At 42.8% G+C, this 15,420-nt stretch overlaps 1 protein-coding gene across 5 annotated transcripts in view; it reads right to left on the bottom strand.

The window, feature by feature from the left end:
• The window catches only part of dock10 (dedicator of cytokinesis 10), a 299,700-nt gene that overhangs the window by 115,850 nt on the left and 168,430 nt on the right, over positions 1-15,420 (bottom strand). For all 5 annotated transcript variants that reach the window (XM_063045871.1, XM_063045867.1, XM_063045869.1 and 2 more), the window contains 2 exons: positions 14,922-15,047; positions 14,453-14,587 (listed from right to left, as the gene is read on the bottom strand). In XM_063045871.1, the coding sequence (XP_062901941.1) occupies positions 14,453-14,587; positions 14,922-15,047 (261 nt within the window). The remainder of the gene's footprint in view (positions 1-14,452; positions 14,588-14,921; positions 15,048-15,420) is intronic.

The raw sequence follows: 15,420 nt of genomic DNA, 5'->3' as shown, positions 1-15,420 counted from the left end.
AACCTGGTTTTCCCAATTGACCTGCGTGTTCAAATCTCCCCGACAATAATAACATTGCACCTTTGACACGCCTTTTCTATTTCCTATTGCATTCTGTGCTCCACATCCCAGCTACTGTTGGGAGGCCTGTATATAACTGCCATTGGGTGTCGGCCAAGTATATTTGCCCACATTACTCACTTAAACCACAATGCAGAGGTGAAAGCAAAGCTACATTAAGTACAACTTTCCATTTCCTAATGGAAATTTATTATGCTTTTACACTTTGATGACATCATTCTATGCCCAGATTAATCTGCAAAATAGAATCATCCCACAAATAGCATTCAAATAGCTTTAGGGTGAGGACAAATTTTTACTTTGTACAATTCTAAAGCTGAAATGACAAGTCAAAAATGTCAACTATTACCCTCTAGTTGGAACTAGTAGATGTAACCATACAAATCCATTTTTTCCTCAGTATAACCTCATAACTTTTAACCTCTATCAGTCTTTGTTGAGCTTTTTTGGAGTATCGAATGGACTTTGAGCTAGAATGGAAGGGATTTTATGCCTAATCTACACATTTCTTTTGCAGCATTACCTATGATGTTACTGAAATATTGATAGATAGCCATCAGAAAGAACAAATTAAGTAATGGGACTGAGGGTTTCTCACAGAAGCATCAGATCATACCAGTTGATGGAATCATGAGTGCACCTCAAACTAATGCACTTTTTCTCCGGTTTAACTAGCTGATTTTCTTATTGCATGAAGAGTGTTGGTCAATGTAAAATAGAAAACTTGTCGTTGCTTGGCCAAACTCCTTCTCATATTCCTTCACTTTTTCTTTAACTTTATACCTTTCTTCCAAATCCGAGGTGCTGCTTTGGGAACCTATATAGGACTAAACTACAAAGATCATTCTGTGGGATTTCAGGAACAATCTTTATTTCAGGTACCCTCCCACATCTCATTTTCTGAATGATTGATTACTGCATTGATAATGCTTCTTACTCTCTTGCACACTTGAAAGTTTCATCATTTAAGCTGCTAACTTGCACATTGCTTTCACCATTTCATATCTATAATTCTTCCTTTCTCCTTGTATTGAACTTCTTTATGTTCTTCTAAACCAGGTGTTCCCAAACTTTTTATGCCATGGACCTCTACTATTAACCAAGGGGTCTGTAGACCCAGTTTGAGAACTCCTATTCTAAACCAATGGTTTAATAACCAGTATCCATTTAAGAGACTCTCACAGCTATGTTGATACACCTCCTTCTAGCTGGCTGCTTATAAGGACTCCACTCCAATCTCTTTGTTTCTGTTTCTGAGATATCTGTTCTGACAATGGTGGGGGAATTTAACCAGCACATAGATTAAGTGAATCAAGTTGGTTGAGGCAGACTTGAGCAGGACTTCACAGAATGCATCTCTGATGGTTTTCTTAAACAGCATGTTACTGAACCTACAAGGAATGCGCTATCTTAGATCTGGTCCTGTGAATAAGGCAGGTAAAATTAGTGATCTTGTCATTAGGGATCTGCTTGGAAAAAGTAATCACAGTATGATTGAATTTCTCATACAAATGTAGGGAGCAATAGTCCAAAATAAAACCAGTGTATGATGCCTAAACAATGAAGTCTACAATGGGATGAGGGAGGATTTGGCTAGTGTAGACTGGGGAACACAGGCTATATGGTGGGACAGTTGAGGACAAGTGGAAGACTTCCAAAGAGATTTTTCACAGTGCTCGACAAAAGTTAAAAGCAAGGACAGTAAGGATGGGGAGAGCCAGCCTTGGATAACTAAGGAAATAAAAGAAGGTGTCAAACTAAAAACTTGTGCATACAAAGTCGCTAAGAGTAGTGAGAAACTGGAAAATTGGGAAAACTTTAAAAAGCAACAAAGGACGATGAAGTGAGTAATATAGAAAGGGAAGCTAGATTATGAAAATAAACTAGCATGATATATAAAAATGGATAGTAAAAATTTTTATAATTATATAAAGCAGAAAAGGGTGGCTAAAGTGAATGTATGTTTCCTGGAGGACGAGAAGAGGGAATTGATATTGGGTGATGAGGAAATAGCCGAGGCTTTGAATGGCTATTTTGTGTCGGTCTTTACGGTGGAGGACACATCTAGCACGCCAAAGAGAGATGTTATGGATGTGATGGGAAGTGAGGAACTTGATACAGTAGTATAATAGTATAATACAATAGTAGTGCTAAGAGGTAGGGCCTGAAGATAGATAAGTCCCCTGGTCCTGATGGAATGCATCCAGGGTACTTAAAAAATGGCAGAAGTTATAGCAGAGGCTTTGATGATCATTTACCAAAATTCTCTGGACTCTGGGCAGGTCCTGGTGAATTGGAAGACAGTAGAAGTCACACCACTGTTCAAACAGGGTGTAGGCAAAAGGCAGGTAACTATAGGCCAGTTAGTTTAACATCTGTAGTTGGGAAAATGCTTGAAGCTATCATTAAAGAAGAAATAGCAAAGCATCTGAAAAGAAATAGATCCATCAGGCAGATGCAGCATCGATTCAGCAAAGGCAGGTCCTGTTCGACAAACTTACTGGAGTTCTTTGAGGATATAACGAGTGCAGTGGATAGAGAGGAACAGATGGACATTATTTATTTGGATTTCCAAAAGGTGTTTGATAAGGTGCCACAAAAAAGACTCATCCATAAGATAAGGATGCATAGATTTGGGGGTGATGTATTAGCATGGATAGAGGACTGGTTAACCAATAGAAAGCAGAGTTGGGGTATATGGGTGTTACTCTGGTTGACAATCAGTGGTGAGTGGTGTGCCGCGGGGTCAGTGCTGGACCCGCAACTGTTCACGACATACATCAGCGGTTTGGAAGAGGGGACGGAATGTAGTGTATCTAAGTTTGCCGATGACACTAAATTGAGTGGAGAAGCAAATTGTGCAGAAGATATGGTGAGTCTGCAGAGAAGGTGAGTGGGCAAGGGTCTGGCAGATGGAGGTAAATGTGAGGTCATCCACTTTGGAAGGAAAATTGAAAGAGCAGATTATTATTTAAATGGTAAAAAAATTGCAGCATGCTGCTGTGCAGAGGGACTTGGGAGTACTTGTGCAGGAATCACAAAAGTTTAGATTGTAGGTGCAGCAGGCTATCAAGAAGGCAAATGGAATGTTGGCCTTCATTGCTAGAGGGATTGAACTAAGAGCGGGGAGGTTATGCTGCAGCTGTACGGGGTACTGGTGAGGCTGCATGCAGTTCTGATCTCCTTACTTGAAGAAGGATATACTGGCTTTGGAGGCAGTGCAGAGGATGTTCAGCAGGTTGATTCCAGAGATTAGGGGGTTACACTATGAGGAGAGATTGAGTTGTCTGGTTTTGATCTCGCCGGAATTTATAAGAACGAGAGGAGAACTTATAGAAACATATAAAATTGTAAAAGGGATAGATAAGATAGAGGCAGGAAAGTTGTTTCCACTGGTAAGTGAGACTAGAACAAGGGGACATAGCCTCAAGATTCGGGGGAGTAGATTTAAGATGGAGATGGGGAGGAACTGCTTTTCCCAGAGAGTGGTGAATCTGTGGAATTTTCTGCCCAACGAAACCGTGGACGCTACCTCAGTAAATATACTTAAGACAATGTCGGATAGATTTTTGCATAGTAAAGGAATTAAGGGTTATGAGGAAAAGGCAGGCAGGAGGAGATGAGTCCATGGCCAGATCAGCCATGATCTTATTGAATGGCAGAGCAGGATCAACAGGTTAGATGGCCGACTCCTACTCCTATTCCTTATGTTCTTATGTTCCTCATCACTGTTTCCTAGGTGTCTTTCATCTTTCTTAACCATGCCTTCCTCCACACCACAGTTAATAGAATTCTCATTTCCATTTCCTACATTCCTCCCACCCAAAGGAAGGATAGGATTCCCTTCATTCTCGTCTTCTATCATTTCCATATTCTCTGCTCTATCTGCCACTTTCAGAGTAAAGGCACTACCAAAGCATTTCCTCTACTTCACTCCTTTCAGCACCCTCTTCATGATTCCAAGGTTCACGTTTCCACCTTCCCTTTTCTCAAAATTCAAAGTAAATTTATTATCAAAATATGATTATGCTACCTTGAGATTAATTTTCTTGCAGAAATTTACAGGATAAAAAAGAGATACAATAGAATTTATGAAAAACTTTACGTAAACAAAAACTGACAAAAAGCCAAAGTGCAAAAGAAGACAAACTGCGCAAACAATAATAAAAAATACTGAGAACATGAGCTGCAAAGAGTCCTTGAAAGTTACATAAGTTTGTAGGTCAAAGAATCAGTTCGGAATAGTGATGGTTCTCTCTTAATTTCCTGTCATCTAAACATCCATACGCTCTGTCCAGAGGAAGCAGTAATTCACATGTACCTCTTCCAGCTCAGTACACTTCACATGATGCTCATGATGTGGTCTACCCTACACTGGAGAAGCTGAACAGTTTGGGTGGCTGCTTAGCAAAAACACACCTCCATTTAGTCAAAGAGTGGCCCTGAGTTTCCACCTGTCTGTGACTTTCAATCTTTATCTCACTAAAGCTCTAAACTCTTTGCCCTTAACACGTTATCTTTTTCTGATAAAGCCCGGTGAATGCCAAGGGATATAATCTCATCTACACAGGAATATTACAGCCTCCCAGGAATTAAAATAGAATTCAATGATTTTAATCACAGTCTGTCGCATCAGAATTTGTCAGCTCTGTGAAAAGATCATCAACCAGTTACATTAATTCTGTAAACAACAGGAATTCTGCAGATGCTGGAAATTCAAGCAACGCACATCAAAGTTGCTGGTGAACGCAGCAGGCCAGGCAGCATCTCTAGGAAGAGGTGCAGTCGACGTTTCAGGCCGAGACCCTTCGTCAGGACTAACTGAAGGAAGAGTGAGTAAGAGATTTGAAAGTTGGCGGGAGAGGGGGAGATCCAAAATGATAGAAGAAGACAGGAGGGGGAGGGATGGAGCCAAGAGCTGGGCAGGTGATTGGCAAAAGGGATACGAGAGGATCATGGGACAGGAGGTCCAGGAAGAAAGGCAAGAGGGGAGGGGAACCCAGAGGATGGGCAAGAGGTATATTCGGAGGGACAGAGGGAGAAAAAGGAGAGTGAGAGAAAGAATGTGTGTATAAAAATAAGTAACAGATGGGGTACGAGGGGGAGGTGGGGCATTAGCGGAAGTTAGAGAAGTCGATGTTCATGCCATCAGGTTGGAGGCTACACAGACGGAATATAAGGTGTTGTTCCTCCAACCTGAGTGTGGCTTCATCTTTACAGTAGAGGAGGTCGTGGATAGACATGTCAGAATGGGAATGGGATGTGGAATTAATATGTGTGGCCACTGGGAGATCCTGCTTTCTCTGGCGGACAGAGCGTAGGTGTTCAGCAAAGCGGTCTCCCAGTCTGCGTCGGGTCTCGCCAATATATAAAAGGCCACATCGGGAGCACCGGACGCAGTATATCACCCCAGTCGACTCACAGGTGAAGTGTCGCCTCACCTGGAAGGACTGTTTGGGGCCCTGAATGGTGGTAAGGGAGGAAGTGTAAGGGCATGTGTAGCACTTGTTCCACTTACACGGTTAAGTGCCAGGAGGGAGATCAGTGGGGAGGGATGGGGGGGACGAATGGACAAGGGAGTCGCGTAGGGAGCGATCCCTGCAGAAAGCAGGGTGGGGGGAGGGAAAGATGTGCTTAGTGGTGAGATCCCGTTGGAGGTGGCGGAAGTTACGGAGAATAATATGTTGGACCCGGAGGCTGGTGGGGTGGTAGGTGAGGACCAAGGGAACCCTATTCCTAGTGGGGTGGCGGGAGGATGGAGTGAGAGCAGATGTACGTGAAATGGGGGAGATGCGTTTAAGAGCAGAGTTGATAGTGGAGGAAGGGAAGCCCCTTTCTTTAAAAAAGGAGGACATCTCCCTCGTCCTAGAATGAAAAGCCTCATCCTGAGAGCAGATGCGGCAGAGACGGAGGAATTGCGAGAAGGGGATGGCGTTTTTGCAAGAGACAGGGTGAGACGAGAAATAGTCCAGATAGCTGTGAGAGTCAGTAGGCTTATAGTAGACATCAGTGGATAAGCTGTCTCCAGAGACAGAGACAGAAAGATCTAGAAAGGGGAGGGAGGTGTCAGAAATGGACCAAGTAAACTTGAGGGCAGGGTGAAAGTTGGAGGCAAAGTTAATAAAGTCAACGAGTTCTGCATGCGTGCAGGAAGCAGCGCCAATGCAGTCGTCGATGTAGAGAAGGAAAAGTGGGGGACAGATACCAGAATAGGCACGGAACATAGATTGTTCCACAAAGCCAACAAAAAGGCAGGCATAGCTAGGACCCATACGGGTGCCCATAGCTACACCTTTAGTTTGGAGGAAGTTCGAGGAGCCAAAGGAGAAATTATTAAGAGTAAGGACTAATTCCGCTAGACAGAGCAGAGTGGTGGTAGAGGGGAACTGATTAGGTCTGGAATCCAAAAAGAAGCGTAGAGCTTTGAGACCTTCCTGATGGGGGATGGAAGTATATAGGGACTGGACATCCATGGTGAAAATAAAGCGGTGGGGGCCAGGGAACTTAAAATCATCGAAAAGTTTAAGAGCGTGAGAAGTGTCACGAACATAGGTAGGAAGGGATTGAACAAGGGGGGATAAAACCGTGTCGAGGTATGCAGAAACCAGTTTGGTGGGGCAGGAGCAAGCTGAGACAATAGGTCGGCCAGGACAGTCAGGTTTGTGGATCTTGGGTAGGAGGTAGAAACGGGAAATGCGAGGTGTGGAACTATAAGGTTGGTAGCAGTGGATGGGAGATCCCCTGAGCAGATAAAGTCAGTGATGGTGTGGGAGACAATGGCCTGGTGCTCCTTAGCGGGGTCACAATCGAGGGGTAAAAAAGAGGAGGTATCCGCGAGTTGTCGCTGTGCCTCGGCAAGGTAGAGGTCAGTACGCCAGACTACAACAGCACCCCCATTGTCGGCGGGTTTAATAATAAGGTTAGGATTAGTGCGGAGGGAGTGGAGAGCAGAGCGTTCCGAAGGAGTGAGGTTGGAATGGGGACAAGGTGCGGTGAAGTCGAAACGGTTGATGTTCCGTCGGCAGTTAGCGATAAAGAGATCCAGAGCAGGCAGAAGACCAGAAGACATCCTGGTCATCCACTGCGCCTAGTCCCATCTCCAGCCATCTCGACTCTGTCTTGCCACTGGATCCAGATGGGAATTGGGAAGAGAGAGTGAGGCTGACGCTGTGCAACTCTCCCTCACTTAAATCCAAATTATGCGCTAGTCTCAACACTACCAATGGTGTCAAGGTCTTCATCGACGACGACGATGGGCAAACAATATATATCAATATATAATTGTTGAATGATGTTTTTTGGTGCATGTTGCGTCAACACATCATAGCAAATTCACGATACAGAGAAATGTAAATGGCAAGTAAATTGGATCCTTCACCTTAATGATAACCAATACCTGGTATGTCATATGCAAAAGAAAATCTGCAGATTTCAAAATCTGAACATTACTGTTATTAAATGTTTCCAAAACTTAAAGAGTCACATCCCACTTTCATCTTAAACTCCTCCATGTGACATTGAACTGAAATCAGCTTCAGCAAGCAATTTTGAAATGACATTATGATTTAATATTTGTACAATAACAACTGATCCAATCATTTTCTTTGTTAGGAAAATTCTATACCTTTGCAGAATTTAAGCATTTGTAAAGAATATGAATAATTGTGTCTATGTGAGTATCTGAACTAAAACAGCAAAAGTGTGTTCAAATATTCACATTTTCTAACATTCTTTACTCATGTCCTTCATTTCTACTTCCTCAGACGTCTTGCTGCCTGATGTTCTAAATATCTTTCCATTCTATGGTTAGATATTTTGTGAATACACTTATCCAATTTTGTTTTCCTGGTATTCAAAATCAACTACTCAAACAGAAGGGGCAAAACTTGGAGAACATCAGAGATTAACTAAGAATAAGAATTCTGAAAAGTCATTGAAATATAAAAATGGAGAGCGTATAATGTGTATCTTAAGAAAACAGATGAGAGAGAGCATGGGAAGAAAGATGGAAGACAAGGCAAATTAGTGGCTTCAATCATTTCCATAAATAGTGAGAACACTTCATAGATTCCTATAGATCTGCATTTCCTCGAAAAAGGCAGGTTCTGTGTACTGAATATCCATGTCAGTCATGGGTGTGTTTTTTTAATCTCTCCAAAGGTGAGCCAAGGAAACAGTGTATCAATAGGGTTGACAGGCACCACTGGATTGCAGATTTCTTGCCAAATCTAACAGCAGCAACTTATTTTTATTACCTAGCTGTGGTTCGTGGATGGTTGAGTTAGTAGCACATGTTAGTAGGGAAGTGGTGTTAGGTAAATTGAAGGGATTAAAGGCAGATAAATCCCCAGGGCCAGATGGTCTGCATCCTAGAGTGCTTAAGGAAGTAGCCCAAGAAATAGTGGATGCATTAGTGATAATTTTTCAAAACTCTTTAGATTCTGGATTACTTCCTGAGGATTGGAGGGTGGCTAATGTAACCCCACTTTTTAAAAAAGGAGTGAGAGAGAAACCGAGGAATTATAGACCGGTTAGCCTGACATCGCTGGCAGGGGAAATGCTAGAGTCAGTTATCAAAGATGTGGTAACAGCACATTTGGAAAGCGGTGAAATCATTGGACAAAGTCAGCATGGATTTGTGAAAGGAAAATCATGTCTGACGAATCTCATAGAATTTTTTGAGGATGTAACTGGTAGAGTGGATAGGGGAGAACCAGTGGGTGTGGTATATTTGGATTTTCAAAAGGCTTTTGACAAGGTCCCACACAGGAGATTAGTGTGCAAACTTAAAGCACACGGTATTGGGGGTAAGGTATTGATGTGGATAGAGAATTGGTTGGCAGACAGGAAGCAAAGAGTGGGAATAAACAGGACCTTTTCAGAATGGCAGGCAGTGACTAGTGGGGTACCGCAAGGCTCAGTGCTGGGACCCCAGTTGTTTACAATATATGTTAATGACTTGGATGAGGGAATTAAATGCAGCATCTCCAAGTTTGCGGATGACACGAAGCTAGGCAGCAGTGTTAGCTGTGAGGAGGATGCTAAGAGGATGCAGGGTGACTTGGATAGGTTAGGTGAGTGGGCAAATTCATGGCAGATGCAATTTAATGTGGATAAATGTGAGGTTATCCACTTTGGTGGCAAGAACAGAAAAACAGATTATTATCTGAACGGTGGCCAATTAGGAAAAGGGGCGGTGCAACGAGACCTGGGTGTCATTATACACTAGTCACTGAAAGTGGACATGCAGGTACAACAGGCAGTGAAAAAGGCGAATGGTATGCTGGCATTCATAGCAAGAGGATTTGAGTGCAGGGGCAGGGAGGTACTACTGCAGTTGTACAAGGCCTTGGTGAGATCACACCTGGAGTATTTGGTCCCCTAATCTGAGGAAAGACATTCTTGCCATAGAGGGAGTACAAAGAAGGTTCACCAGATTGATTCCTGGGATGGCAGGACTTTCATATGATGAAAGACTGGATCAACTAGGCTTATACTCGCTGGAATTTAGAAGATTGAGAGGGGATCTTATTGAAATGTATAAAATTCTATAGGGATTGGACAGGCCAGATGCAGGAAGATTGTTCCCGATGTTGGGGAAGTCCAGAACGAGGGGCCACATTTTAAGGATAAAGGGAAAGCCTTTTAGGACCGAGATGAGGAAAAACTTCTTCACACAGAGAGTGGTGAATCTGTGGAATTCTCTGCCACAGGAAACAATTGAGGCCAGTTTATTGGCTATACTTAAGAGGGAGTTAGATATGGCCCTTGTGGCTAAAGGGATCAGTGGGTATGGAGGGACGGCTGGTACAGGGTTCTGAGTTGGATGATCAGCCATGATCATACTGAATGGCGGTGCAGGCTCGAAGGGCCAAATGGCCTACTCCTGTACCTATTTTCTATGTTTCTATGTTTCTATGGACAGAGTCAGGGATGATTATAGCTGGCACTCTACAATCAGGAATCACGACAAGACTGAAGGGACTGGGATATCAGGATCAGCAGTGGGAACACTAAGAGGGGTCATATGTTGGTGTTTCTTGTGGTTTCTGAACGTGAGTTTGATTTTCATCGGTTCAATTGGGATGGTTTGGTGTTGATAAGGTACCCCACGTAAGGCATATTGAGAAAGTAAGGAGGCATGGGATCCAAGGGGACATTGCTTTGTGAATTCAGAATTGGCTTGCCTACAGAAGCAAAGAGTGGTTGTAGACGGGTCATATTCTGCATAGAGGTCGGTGACCAGTGGTGTGTCTCAGGGATTTGTTCTGGGACCCCTTCTCTTCGTGATTTTTATAAGGGACCTGGATTAGGAAGTGGGGGGATGGGTTAGTAAATTATACATAGATTGGGGGTGTTGTCAATAGTATGGAGGGCTGTCAGAGGTTACAACAGGGCATCGATAGGATGTAAAACTGGGCTGAGAAGTGGCAGATGAAGTTCAACCCAGATAAGTGTGAGGAGGTTCATTTTGGTAGGTCAAATATGATGGCAGAACATAGTATTAAAGGTAAGACTCTTGTTATTGTGGAGGATCAGAGGAATCTTGGAATCCAAGTCCATTTGCACAGGTTGATTCTGTGGTTAAGAAGGCATATGGTGCATTGGCCTTCATCTTAGGGATAAATTTGTCCTGGTGAGGAAGATAAAGAATGGTAGGGTGAAGGAACCATGGGTGACAAGTGAGGTGGAAAATCTTGTCAGGTGGAAGAAGGCAGCATACATGAGATTGAGGAAGCAAGGATCAGATGGGTCTATTGAGGAATATAGGGTAGCAAGAAAAGAGCTTAAGAAGGGGCTGAGGAGAGCAAGAAGGGGGCATGAGAAGGCCTTGGCAAGTAGGGTAAAGGAAAACCCCAAGGCATTCTTCAATTATGTGAAGAACAAAAGGATGACAGGAGTGAAGGTAAGACTGATTAGAGATAAAGCTGGGAAGATGTGCCTGGAGGCTGTGGAAGTGAGCGAGGTCCTCAATGAGTACTTCTCTTTGGTATTCACAAATGAGAGGGAACTTAATGACGGTGAGGACAATATGAGTGAGGTTGATGTTCTGGAGCATGTTGATATTAAGGGAAAGGAGGTGTTGGAGTTATTAAAATAGATTAGGACGGTTAAGTCCCTGGGGCCTGACGGAATATTCCCCAGGCTGCTCCACAAGGCGAGGGAAGAGATTGCTGAGCCTCTGGCTAGAATCTTTATGTCCTTGTTGTCTACGGGAATGGTACCGGAGGATTGGAGGGAGGCGAATGCTGTCCCCTTGTTCAAAACAGGTAGTCGGGATAGTCTGGGTAATTATAGACCAGTGAGCCTTATGTCTGTGGTGGGAAAGCTGTTGGAAAAGATTATTAGGGATAGGATCTATGGGCATTTAGAGAATCATGGTCTGATCAGGGACAGTCAGCATGGCTTTGTGAAGGGCAACAAGCCTGATAGAGTGTCTAACAAGCCTGATAGAGTTCTTTGAGGAGGTGACCAGGCATATAGATGAGGGTAGTGTAGTGGATGTAATCTATATGGATTTTAGTAAGACATTTGACAAGGTTCCACATGGTAGGCTTATTCAGAAAGTCAGAAGGCATGGGATCCAGGGAAGTTTGGACAGGTGGATTCAGAATTGGCTTGCCTGCAGAAGGCAGAGGGTCATGGTGGAGGGAGTACATTCAGATTGGAGGATTGTGACTAGTAGTGTCCCACAAGGATCTGTTCTGGGACCTTTACTTTTTGTGATTTTTATTAATGACCTGGATGTAGGGGTTGAAGGGTGGGTTGGCAAGTTTGCAGATGACACAAAGGTTGATGGTGTTGTAGATAGTGTAGAGGATTGTCGAAGATTGCAGAGAGACATTAATGGGTTGCAGAAATGGGCTGAGAAGTGGCAGATGGAGTTCAACCTGGAGAAGTGTGAGGTGGTACACTTTGGAAGGACAAACTCCAAGGCAGCGTACAAAGTAAATGGCAGGATACTTGGTAGTGTGGAGGAGCAGAGAGATCTAGGGGTACATGTCCACAGATCCCTGAAAGTTGCCTCACAGGTATATAGGGTAGTTAAGAAAGCTTATGGGGTATTAGCTTTCAAAAGTCAAGGGATAGAGTTTAAGAGTCGTGAGGTAATGATACAGCTCTATAAAACTCTGGTTAGGCCACACTTGGAATACTGTGTCCAGTTCTGGTTGCCTCACTATAGGAAGGATGTGGAAGCATTGGAAAGGGTACAGAGGAGATTTACCAAGATGCTACCTTGTTTAAGAGAGTATGGATTATGATCAGACATTAAGGGAGCTTGGGCTTTACTCTTTGGAGAGAAGGAGGATGAGAGGAGACATGATAGAGGTATACAAGATATTAAGAGGAATAGATAGAGTGGATAGCCAGTGCCTCTTCCCCAGGGCACCACCGCTCAATACAAGAGGACATGGCTTTAAGGTAAAGGGTGGGAAGTTCAAGGGGGATATTAGAGAAAGATTTTTCACTCAGAGTGTGGTTGGTGCATGGAATACACTGCCTGAGTCAGTGGTGGAGGCAATAAGTAACAGATGGGGTACAAGGGGGAGGTGGGGCATTAGCAGAAGTTAGAGAAGTCGATGTTCATGCCATGAGGTTGGAGGCTACCCAGACGGAATATAAGGTGTTGTTCCTCCAACCTGAGTGTGGCTCATCTTTACAGTAGAGGAGGCCGTGGATAGACATGTCAGAATGGGAATGGGATGTGGAATTAAAATGTGTGGCCACTGGGAGATCCTGCTTTCTCTGGCGGACAGAGCGTAGGTGTTCAGCAAAGCGGTCTCCCAGTCTGCGTCGGGTCTCGCCAATACACACATTCTTTCTCTCACTCTCCTTTTTCTCCCTCTGTCCCTCTGAATATACCCCTTGCCCATCCTCTGGGTCCCCCCGCGTCTTTCTTCCCGGACCTCCTGTCCCATGATCCTCTCGTATCCCTTTTGCCTATCACCTGTCCAGCTCTTGGCTCCATCCCTCCCCCTCCTGTCTTCTCCTATCATTTTGGATCTCCCCCTCCGCCTCCAACTTTCAAATCCCTTACTCACTCTTCCTTCAGTTAGTCCTGACGAAGGGTCTCGGCCTGAAACGTCGACTGCACCTCTTCCTAGTGATGCTGCCTGGCCTGCTGCGTTCACCAGCAACTTTGATGTGTGTTACATTAATTCTGTATCTCTCTCTCTCCCCACAGATTTTGCTTGACCTGTTGTGTATTTGCTGCATTGACATTATCTCAGATTTCTAGAGAGGGAAGTTAGTTAATCTCCAGCATTGCTTATGTTTCCTTCCCTTCTCTATTCTTATTAATTACCTTCCAGTTACACCTCCTCCAGATACATCCACTGCACCACCTCTCTCACCCAATCATCTTTCAAACTCTGACCTTTACTCTCTACACCTCTTCTACCGGTCTATAATTTAAAGCATGTTTCCTGGTTCTGCTGAACAACCATCAACCTGAAACATTAATTCTGTTTTTCCCTCCAGAACTGCTGAGCGATACCTGGGGTAGTGAAAGTACAACAATTGAAGCAAGAGGTAATAGTATGACAGCAGAGTGGAGAAAACTGAGAAAATGTTGAGAAAAAGCTGTGAAATGCGAAAGAGGAAATGGTGGGCAGGCTGAGGACAGGAAGTTCAGATGAGGTAAACAGGAAGTAGAAGATATTGAACAGACAGTGGCTTTGTGATGTTTAATGAACGGGGGAGAGATTTGTGACGTAATAAGGAATAGATAACATAGAGGTAGTCTATGATGTTTGATATAACCAGTAGGTGGTAGAGCAAGTAAAAAAAGAACAACATTTTACCAGTAGGTAAGCTATGATTTTTTTGTGGGGGTCAATTGGAGTTAAGAGACACATTTTGCCTCATGGAATAATCACCACCTGTCTCAATGAGTGATACAGTCTTCATAGCAAGTGATGGAAGGGAGGTCAAGGTAGTTAAGAGGTTGTAAATTTTGCAGAAAAATGGCATGACACATAAAAGTCTTTCTATGGTTTATGTTGCTCTAGTTAACCTTGTCACAAAATATTACACCATGTGACATAAATAAACAATGTTTATACATTGCCTTTAAATTTGTGAAATATCCCAAGACATTTCTTAGGATTATAATCAAACAAAAATTGGCACCAGGCCACTTAAGAGATTAATGCAGCTTTGTGTTTACAAACTACCAGCCATAGAGCATTATCAGCATCACATAGTTCTTTTCAGCTACAACTGGTTTATTTGAATGGGTAATAATTATGTAAAACATTTGTGAAGATTTTAATAAACAGTTAAAGAATTCAAAAGCACTAGCTCAAGATTTTAACCTCTGCAATATTGCTATGCTTCCTAGATCTTTGATTTTTGCAAACATTAAAACAGGTTTATCATCTCTTCTTACCTGCAACACACCAGTACAAGAGTCCAGAAAAATACAACCCTTTGGCTCTTTGGAAATTTTCTCATCTTTGTAAAAATTCATTATGTAAGAGTTGTCTGATAACTGTGTTAGTTGGAAGTAACGCCTCTTAAAGGACTGCAAAAGGAGATGGAACATTAATAGAGAAATTAAATACATGTCATGATTGTTACCTGAGCAAATGTATAGCTGTCAAATGAACTTGTTCTAGTTTTAGAGTTTCAGCAATTCTGTCTCAAAGGGAAACACAGTGATAGAATATCGATAATTAAAATACTATTGCAGTATTTCTTAAGCTTCTCAATGAGGCAATGTTTGCAAACTAATGATGCTGAACACAATGTTTTGCTCAGTTCTCTTGTGTTCTTAATACTTGAAACAGTTCCACATTGTGAAATCTAAAACAAATCCTGCTGTGTGAATAAAATCAGTTAAGGAAAGTACAACTTACTCGGACAGTAATGCTGTTGTTCACAGTACTATTAAAGTTTCCTTTGTGAAGCCAGCCAGACTTGTAAACTCCCATTCCTCCTCCTCCACCACCTCCTCCTTTCGAGGAAGATAGAGATGTAGTATCCTATAAAACATGAAAGTAGTAATGTATTAATAGTGCACTTAAATTGTATATTCATACTTGATCTTCTTTCTGAACAAAGCCTCTTGCATATGTTAGGCAGTTACCTCCTGACTCAATACAGTTTGAAGGAAGTCAACTGAAAAGTGGATTTCTGTAACTTAAACATCAGAAAGCCTTAGTATTCAGAGTCTGAAAAGTGGGGCAGTGGGGCAAAGAAGTGGAGAGGGTGGAATCTGGTAAACAGCACAACTTAAAAAAAATTAGACAAAAAGCTTTATGTAAGCAGTCCTGTTCTCCAATGGATCAGAACCACTGCTGGTGTTTTATTATCGATCAAGAATTACATTCGGATATATTGCCTTTAGAAATAGGT

The sequence above is a fragment of the Mobula hypostoma genome, chromosome 4 (assembly GCF_963921235.1).
Source record: "Mobula hypostoma chromosome 4, sMobHyp1.1, whole genome shotgun sequence".
In the NCBI taxonomy this organism is placed as follows: Eukaryota; Metazoa; Chordata; class Chondrichthyes; order Myliobatiformes; family Myliobatidae; genus Mobula; species Mobula hypostoma.
The sequence above is the reverse complement of the archived record's forward strand: the minus strand, read 5'-3'. Positions and strand labels throughout refer to the sequence as shown.